Source organism: Protomyctophum bolini, assembly GCF_963924005.1.
Source record: "Protomyctophum bolini genome assembly, chromosome: 6".
NCBI lineage: Eukaryota > Metazoa > Chordata > Actinopteri > Myctophiformes > Myctophidae > Protomyctophum > Protomyctophum bolini.
In genome coordinates this window covers 50,474,904-50,484,182 of record NC_137867.1, presented here as the reverse complement: position 1 = coordinate 50,484,182, position 9,279 = coordinate 50,474,904, and the positions used below count along the sequence as shown (strand labels likewise).

At 47.9% G+C, this 9,279-nt stretch overlaps 1 protein-coding gene across 3 annotated transcripts in view; it reads right to left on the bottom strand.

Moving 5' to 3' along the window:
- Positions 1-9,279, bottom strand: part of myo5b (myosin VB) — a 68,797-nt gene that overhangs the window by 6,140 nt on the left and 53,378 nt on the right. For all 3 annotated transcript variants that reach the window (XM_080766382.1, XM_080766383.1, XM_080766384.1), the window contains 9 exons: positions 8,179-8,391; positions 7,778-7,854; positions 6,958-7,156; positions 6,777-6,870; positions 5,717-5,908; positions 4,598-4,749; positions 4,037-4,126; positions 2,544-2,694; positions 606-802 (listed from right to left, as the gene is read on the bottom strand). In XM_080766382.1, coding sequence (XP_080622508.1) covers positions 606-802; positions 2,544-2,694; positions 4,037-4,126; positions 4,598-4,749; positions 5,717-5,908; positions 6,777-6,870; positions 6,958-7,156; positions 7,778-7,854; positions 8,179-8,391 — 1,365 coding nt within the window. The remainder of the gene's footprint in view (positions 1-605; positions 803-2,543; positions 2,695-4,036; positions 4,127-4,597; positions 4,750-5,716; positions 5,909-6,776; positions 6,871-6,957; positions 7,157-7,777; positions 7,855-8,178; positions 8,392-9,279) is intronic.

The following is a 9,279-nucleotide window of genomic DNA, read 5'->3' as shown; positions in this document are numbered from 1 at the left end:
ACACACACACACACACACACACACAGAGAGAAAGAGATAGAGGAGAGAGGAGTTGACAGAAGTGAGAGAACGAGACCGCTGTTGCGTTTCACATGGCCAGTGCTGTTGTAGACAGCGGCGACGACGATGATACACGGAAATAAGTGTGGAAAAGAAGACGAGTGCCGTATCCCAAAGGCAACATAATGAATATAGCCCTCAATGCTGAAAAAGGAGGTTTTTAAAAAATTGATTGAAAAAATTGAATCAAACATCGAAGCAAATCGTGAGCTTCAAATCGAAAATTGAATTGAATCGTGGACTAGGCGAATCGTGATAGCGAATCGAACATCGAATCGAATCGTGAGCTGCAAATCGAAAATTGAATTGAATCGTGGACTAGGCGAATCGTGACAGCCCTAGTTATTATATCTATGGGTTATAATATCTATGGGTTATAATATCTATGGGTTATAATATCTATGGGTTACACCACCTGTTGTAAAGTATAGCATAGAATCAGCCACTTTCATCCTGTTTTATAAGTTGGCTATTCAAAATAGCCGATCTACAAATACAAAAAATTACAATTTAGAATAGCCTAATTTGCAAACATTTAGACTCACCTGGCTGATGATCTCGGGGTCCAGGCCGTGCTCGGCCATGGTTCCGTGGAACTGTGCGATCTGTCGGATCAGGGCGGGCAGCGTGTAGCCGGACGCTCCGTCTGCGTCCGTGTCCAGACTGGACGAGCGGTTCCGGTAGCCCATCGGCTTAACGCCCGCCAGGCTGGGGATGCTGTCACTCTCCAACATGGCCGACACTGTGGGGGTCATTACAGGTCAGGGTTATACGAGTCGGATCGATTCCCGCTCGGCGTGTTTCCTCCTCCGTGTCATCAGACTGAAGGACAGTTTCTACCCCAGAGCAGTCATAGCTCTAAACACTGACACTTGAACTCTGACACTCAACACTTTATGAACTAAAAAGGACTTACTGTGCAATATGCGTTAAATGTTTGTATTTTGTGTTTCATATAGAGTATTATGTCTTTTGTTTTAAATGCACTGAGCTGGTTTGCAATTCAATTTTGTTGTCTCGTATAATGACAATAAAGATATTCTAATTCTGATCAGTGCCCATACCCGAAGGCGGGGTTGGCGAAAGGGCCTTTCTGTGTGGAGTTTGCATGTTCTCCCCGTGTCCCCTAGGGTAGGTACCCTCACATGTTCTCCCGTGTCCCCTATAGGGTAGGTACCCTCACATGTTCTCCCCGTGTCCCCTAGGGTAGCTACCCTCACATGTTCTCCCCGTGTCCCCTATAGGGTAGGTACCCTCACATGTTCTCCCCGTGTCCCCTATAGGGTAGGTACCCTCACATGTTCTCCCCGTGTCCCCTATAGGGTAGATACCCTCACATGTTCTCCCCGTGTCCCCTAGGGTAGGTACCCTCACATGTTCTCCCCGTGTCCCCTAGGGTAGGTACCCTCACATGTTCTCCCCGTGTCCCCTAGGGTAGGTACCCTCACATGTTCTCCCTGTGTCCCCTAGGGTAGGTACCCTCAAAAATCGTGGGATAAAAATTAAAGTAAAAAAAAAGGATTATATTAGTCAGATTAGGGGTTCAGATTAGACATTTTTAGGTCAGGTTTAGGGGCTTCCAGTGTAGATTTCATCGACTAAAACTACGACATAAAATGTTTGTCGATTACCTTTTTTTTCACTGACGAAAAAACTAAATGGAAACTAAGATCTGATGACTAAAACTAAGACTAAATAATATATTGACAATTTCGTCAACAAATAAAAACTAGACTAAAATGTTAGGAAGGGACTAGTGGACAAGAGATACAGTATGAGTAATTTTACACGTGGTTTGCATGCTGCAAAAAGCAAGATCTACAAGCTCACAACGTGTTGCGGCGCGGGGGGGAGGGGTCGTCAGATCATCTAACTGAGGCTGCAGTGTGTTCTAATAACTGACCAATCATAGGCTGCAGTGTGTTCTAATGACTGACCAATCATAGGCTGCAGGGTGTTCTAATAACTGACCAATCATAGGCTGCAGGGTGTTCTAATAACTGACCAATCATAGGCTGCAGGGTGCTCTAATAACTGACCAATCATAGGCTGCAGTGTGCTCTAATGACTGACCAATCATAGGCTGCAGGGTGTTCTAATGACTGACCAATCATAGGCTGCAGTGTTGTTCTAATGACTGACCAATCATAGGCTGCAGTGTGTTCTAATAACTGACCAATCATAGGCTGCAGTGTGTTCTAATGACTGACCAATCATAGGCTGCAGTGTGTTCTAATGACTGACCAATCATAGGCTGCAGGGTGTTCTAATGACTGACCAATCATAGGCTGCAGAGTGCTCTAATGACTGACCAATCATAGGCTGCAGTGTGTTCTAATAACTGACCAATCATAGGCTGCAGTGTGTTCTAATAACTGACCAATCATAGGCTGCAGAGTGCTCTAATGACTGACCAATCATAGGCTGCAGGGTGTTCTAATAACTGACCAATCATAGGCTGCAGTGTTGTTCTAATAACTGACCAATCATAGGCTGCAGGGTGCTCTCGGCCACTCGGATCAGCTGCTGGTAGATCTGGATGGAGAGGTCACTGAGGACCTGCCGGTACTCGGCCAGGTCAAAGTTCTTCAGGCAGTGTTCGTTCTGCTTGGCCGTGTTCTGAGTCATAAACACCTGGAAAACACACCACATATGGAGATGAGTCATAAACACCTGGAAACACACCATATATGGAGATGAGTCATAAACACCTGGAAAACACACCATATATGGAGATGAGTCATAAACACCTGGAAAACACACCATATATGGAGATGAGTCATAAACACCTGGAAACACACCATATATGGATATAAACACCTGGAAAACACACCATATATGGATATGAGTCATAGACACCTGGAAAACACACTCAGTGTTATTGCGAACGCAGTGAGAACTTACTATGAGACCTAGCAGATCATGTCTGTCTGTCTGTCTGTGTGTGTGTCTGTCTGTGTGTCTGTCCCGCTATCCAAATATGGAGTGTGTTGCATCAGCAATCACTCAGCTCCATATATGGGCACAAAAGGGGCCAGGTCCACTCAGCTCCATATATGGGCACAAAAGGGGCCAGTGATTTGTTTGTTGTGGACCTGGCCCTTTTTGTGCCCATATATGGACACAATTTATTCTAATTGTTATTGCAATTTACGATCTGCGTTCGCTTCCCACGTTCGCGCGTCTTACTCGTATACAGTGGTACAGTGTCTCTCTACTGTTTCAGTGTTATTAACCCATTCTGGACGGGAACCCCTTTTGGTGTTTTAAGCATGTTGTTATAATTTAGCTATTGAAAAATAGCAGACCTACAAGCTCATAGCGCAGCACCGAGTGCAGCGCTACGAGCTTGTAGGTCTGCTATTTTTGAAAAATGGGGAAAATGTGGCGCAAATCTTTGAATAAATATTCTTTCAGAGCGAACGTTTTCAACTCAAATCTTTGCTCCCGGGGGGGTCACTGGAACAACATATTTTCAGATGGGGGTCGGCGGCCGATTACATATATTTTTGCGGGTCCTTGACATGAAATATTGAGAACCACTGATATAGAAACATAGGGTTTTTCAGAAAACTGTCAGGATTTAGAAGACATTTGTAGAATCCAACTTAGGTCAAAATGGGTTAATACAGTGGTAGGGTGTCTCTCTACTGTATCAGTGTTATTAATACAGTGGTAGGGTGTCTCTCTACTGTATCAGTGTTATTAATACAGTGGTAGGGTGTCTCTCTACTGTATCAGTGTTATTAATACAGTGGTACGGTGTCTCTGTACTGTTTCAGTGTTAGATACAGTGGTACGGTGTCTCTGTACTGTTTCAGTGTTAGAAACAGTGGTACGGTGTCTCTGTACTGTTTCAGTGTTAGAAACAGTGGTACGGTGTCTCTGTACTGTTTCAGACAGTGTTAGATACAGTGGTACGGTGTCTCTGTACTGTTTCAGACAGTGTTAGATACAGTGGTACGGTGTCTCTCACCTCGTCTCCACTGTATTGTTTCAGACAGTGCAGCAGACGGCTGGTGTTGGCCAGCCAAAACGACGTCATCTCAAAGTCATCGCTGTTTTTCTGCAGCGAGAGAAAACAAAATTACACTCGAGTGAAGTGAGGGGCGCTCGAATCATCATACATATCATCATATTCCGGTTGAGCTGTGTGTGTGTGTGTGTCTACCGGGTACTGGATAAGCCCAGAGCTTATCGATACCGAGTACTGGATAAGCCCAGAGCTTATCGATACCGAGTACTGGATAAGCCCAGAGCTTATCGATACCGGGTACTGGATAAGCTTGTTATAAGATTTGTTCAGGTATCGGTTATCAAGCTCCATCCCTATGTGTGTGTATGTGTGTGTGTGTGTGTGTGTGTGTGTGTGTGTGCGTGTGTGTGTGGATGTGTGTGTGTGTTCGTGTGTGTGTGTGTGTGTGTGTGTGTGTGTGTGGATGCGTGTGTGTGTGTGTGTGTGTGTGCGTGTGTGCGTGCGTGTGCGTGCGTGCGTGTGTGCGCGTGCGTCCAGCTGAAGCTCGTTGGCGCTCGTTACCTTCAACACCTTCTTGATGGCGTTGATGGTTGAGGTGAGCAACGACTCCACCTTGTGGTCGTCGTTGATATAGTCCGCATGTCTGATGACCATGAAGAGGATGTAGGCTGGAAGACACGGCACCGTGGCCTGGACCGAACTGGAGCGGATGTCTGGAACACACAATACAATATACAACATGATCAACCCTCATTGGCCGAGCCGGTCATGTGACGCACTGGAGGCCAGGCCAAGGACAGTGTTTTCTCCTTTAAGGTTTAAGTTCTAGGTTAACCCTTTGTTTATTGGTTAGGGTTTCGGTGAAGTCATTGTTTGGTTCGTCTCCTGTAAGTGCTCGTCAACAGCTTGCATTAACCGGGAACCCCTCTGTTTATTGCATTACGTGATGAGAAGTTCAGTCACACGAGAGAGACTCGGAATAGAACCGCTGCTCCTTCGCCAGGTGCTTCGGGGCATCTGGTTAGGATGCCTCTCGGGCGCCTTCCTAGGGAGGTCCTCTAGGCATGTCCCACTGGGAGGAGACCCCGGGGCAGACCAAGGACCACGTCCCACTGGGAGGAGACCCCGGGGCAGACCAAGGACCACGTCCCACTGGGAGGAGACCCCGGGGCAGACCGAGGATCACGTCCCACTGGGAGGAGACCCCTGGGGCAGACCAAGGATCACGTCCCACTGGAAGGAGACCCCCGGGGCAGACCAAGGATCACGTCCCACTGGGAGGAGACCCCGGGGCAGACCGAGGATCACGTCCCACTGGGAGGAGACCCCGGGGCAGACCAAGGATCACGTCCCACTGGGAGGAGACCCCCAGGGCAGACCAAGGATCACGTCCCACTGGGAGGAGACCCCCGGGGCAGACCAATGATCACGTCCCACTGGGAGGAGACCCCGGGGCAGACCGAGGATCACGTCCCACTGGGAGGAGACCCCCGGGGCAGACCAAGGATCACGTCCCACTGGGAGGAGACCCCCGGGGCAGACCAAGGATCACGTCCCACTGGGAGGAGACCAAGGCGCAGTTGGAGGAAACACATCGACTCACTGGCCTTGGAACATGTTATTATATTTAACGTACCAGTGACCAGAGTCTGGACCAGTAGAATGTTATATATAACCTACCAGTGACCAGGGTTTTGACCAGCAGGGCCTCGTCATCCTTGCCGTACTCCAACATTCCCTCAAAGTCCTTCTCTTTGCGCTGCAGAGTCACCTGACGGCTGAGCTCCGCTCGGCCCCTGGCGCCTGACGCACTGACCGCGCCCGATGCACTGACCGCTGACTGCTGCTGCTGGTGGTGAGGATGATGGGACACTGGATGGACACACAGACAGAGCAGAGTAAACTGGTGCTGGACACTGGATGGACACACAGACAGAGCAGAGTAAACTGGTGCTGGACACTAGATGGACACGGGTGCAGTACTTAGTTTAGACTAGCCATTGGTTAGACCAGTCATTAGTCCTACAACCTATCTCAAACCTTGACCCTAACCTCCCACGGGGCAGCACACCTAACCTTAATCCTCTCAACAACCCTTAACGAACCCCTCACCAACCTTAATCCGGTCGTTTGAACGCACCCCTCACCAACCTTAATCTGGTCGTTTTAACGCACCCCTCACCAAACTTAATCTGGTCGTTTTAACGCACCCTTCACCAACCTTAATCCTGTCGTTTTAACGCACCCCTCACCAACCTTAATCTGGTCGTTTTAACGCACCCCTCACCAACCTTAATCCGGTCGTTTTAATGCACCCCTCACCAACCTTAATCTGGTCGTCTTAACGCACCCCTCACCAACCTTAATCTGGCCGTTTTAACGCACCCCTCACCAACCTTAATCTGGTCGTTTTAACGCACCCCTCACCAACCTTAATCTGGTCGTCTTAACGCACCCCTGACCAACCTTAATCCGGTCGTTTTAACGGACCCCTCACCAACCTTAATCCGGTCGTTTTAACGCACCCCTCACCAACCTTAATCTGGTCGTTTTAACGCACCCCTCACCTAACCTTAACTCACCAACCTTAATCCGGTTGTTTTAACGCACCCCTCACCAACCTTTAACCTTTAAACAAACTAAAACAACTATGAATGTATAAACATGCCTGGAGAAGCCACTTGCAAGCCCCTGGAGGGTTTTTAGGCTTTCTCCTTGGGGGTCCTCAAGCTGAACCTACCTTCTAACTCCTGGACCTTCTTCATGTAGATCCTCAGTTGTTTCTTCAGCTTCCTCTCATTCTTCTCCAGTTTCTCCACCAGCTCCTTGAGGTCCTGAAATGAATGGATAGTGTATAATATACACCTATAACTCTTACCAGGCTGTCATTGGTCAGTGTAGCGATGATGTCATGAACTCACCAGGTTGTCATTGGTCAGCCGCGTGATCTCGTTAGCGACGCAGTACTCCACCTGGGCCTCCGGGGACAGCGACGTGGCGTAGCTCAGAAGCTCCGCCTTCTTCTCCAGGTCGTCTTTGAGCATCTCGATCTGTGATTGGAGGGCCTCCAGTTCGTCTCCATGGTTACGGAGATGAGTCTGTAGCTTAGCCTCAAGGGCCCTGGAGAGAGAGAGGTAGAGAGACATAGAGTTATACTGGAGAGAGAGAGAGGTAGAGAGACATAGAGTTATACTGGAGAGAGAGAGAGGTAGAGAGACATAGGGCTGTATTTTGCGTGTCTTAAGTACCAGGTCTTATTCCCTAACTTGAGTAAACTAAAGACCTGGAGGCGTGATCAATGCTCTTTGGCCACTCAGAATAGCCAAATGGCATTGATCACGCCTCCAGGTCTTTAGTTTACTCAAGTTAGGGAATAAGACCTGGTACTTAAGACACGCAAAATACAGCCCATAGAGTTATACTGGAGAGAGAGAGAGAGGTAGAGAGACATAGAGTTACACTGGAGAGAGAGAGAGGTAGAGAGACAGAGTTAGACTGGAGAGAGAGAGAGAGAGGTAGAGAGACATAGAGTTACACTGGAGAGAGAGAGAGAGAGAGAGGTAGAGAGACATAGAGTTAGACTGGAGAGAGAGAGAGAGAGGTAGGTAGAGAGACATAGAGTTACACTGGAGAGAGATAGAGAGAGAGAGGTAGAGAGACATAGAGTTAGACTGGACTTATAGATTGTTATGTAGACAGCACTATAGGGAGAGAGAGAATCGGTAGAGAGAGGTTACTTACTTCTTGGACTCACAGAGTCCATTATAATCCTGGATGCTTTTGTCTTCGTCCTTCAACCCACGCACGCCACTGCCCTCCTGTGGACAGAACGCGTCACAGCATGTACCATGAGCTGCCAATAATAACCATGAGCACGCACGCACGTACGCGTATATAGGATATATGGGAGGGGCTAGCTGTATATGGGAGGGGCTAGCTGTATATGGGAGGGGCTAGCTGTATATGGGAGGGGCTAGCTGCATATGGGAGGGGCTAGCTGTATATGGGAGGGGCTAGCTGCATATGGGAGGGGCTAGCTGTATATGGGAGGGGCTAGCTGCATATGGGAGGGGCTAGCTGCATATGGGAGGGGCTAGCTGCATATGGGAGGGGCTAGCTGCATATGGGACGGGCTAGCTTACGGTGCGTTCGTTGTTGTTGTTGCAGACGATCTGAGTCCTGAGGATAAGCACCTCCTCCTTGCGGGCGTCCAGCTCCTCATTGGCTGATTTCAGCTGAGCCAGCAGCAGGCTGTAGCCGTCCTGCAGCTCACTGGACGCCTGGTCAGCTAGGCTCCGCCTCAGCTCGTTAAGGTCGTTACGGAGCCTCTTGTTCTCCGACTCCACTTCCTGGATCTGTGGGTTTATTTTTTAAACCAATCAATCGCCACCGCTTGACTCTACTTCCTGTATCTGTCTTTTTTTTAACCAATCAAACATCACCACAATCATTTTTGTCCCGGAAACGACGTGCTGTGATTGGCCGGTCACTTTGACGGACAGTTTGACTGGTGTAACCGTGGTTACCACATTACCGTAACCATCATGTTTATACTTTGGCCAAAAAAAAAGCTAAATATCGTTTTGGCGGGCCTTGATGGCGTCGAAAGGCCTAATTTTACACTTGCTGAAAATAGCCAATCTACAAGCTCACAACGCGTCACGCTACGACGCGCTGTGAGCTTGTAGATCTGATATTTTCAGCATGCCTTGGTCATCATAGCTTAGTTTCCATTTAGTTTTCCTCAGTGAAAAAAGGTAGACGACGAAACATTTTTGGTCTTACTTTTAGTCGATGAAAACAACACTGGTCAGTAGTTGTGGTCAGTAGTTATGGTCAGTAGTTATGGTCAGATGTCAGTAGTTATGGTCAGATGTCAGTAGTTATGGTCAGTAGTTATGGTCAGATGTCAGTAGTTATGGTCAGATGTCAGTAGTTATGGTCAGTAGTTATGGTCAGATGTCAGTAGTTATGGTCAGTCGTTATGGTCAGATGTCAGTAGTTATGGTCAGTAGTTATGGTCAGATGTTAGTAGTTATGGTCAGATGTCAGTAGTTATGGTCAGTAGTTATGGTCAGATGTCAGTAGTTATGGTCAGATGTCAGTAGTTATGGTCAGATGTCAGTAGTTATGGTCAGTAGTTATGGTCAGATGTCAGTAGTTATGGTCAGTAGTTATGGTCAGATGTCAGTAGTTATGGTCAGATGTCAGTAGTTATGGTCAGTAGTTATGGTCAGATGTTA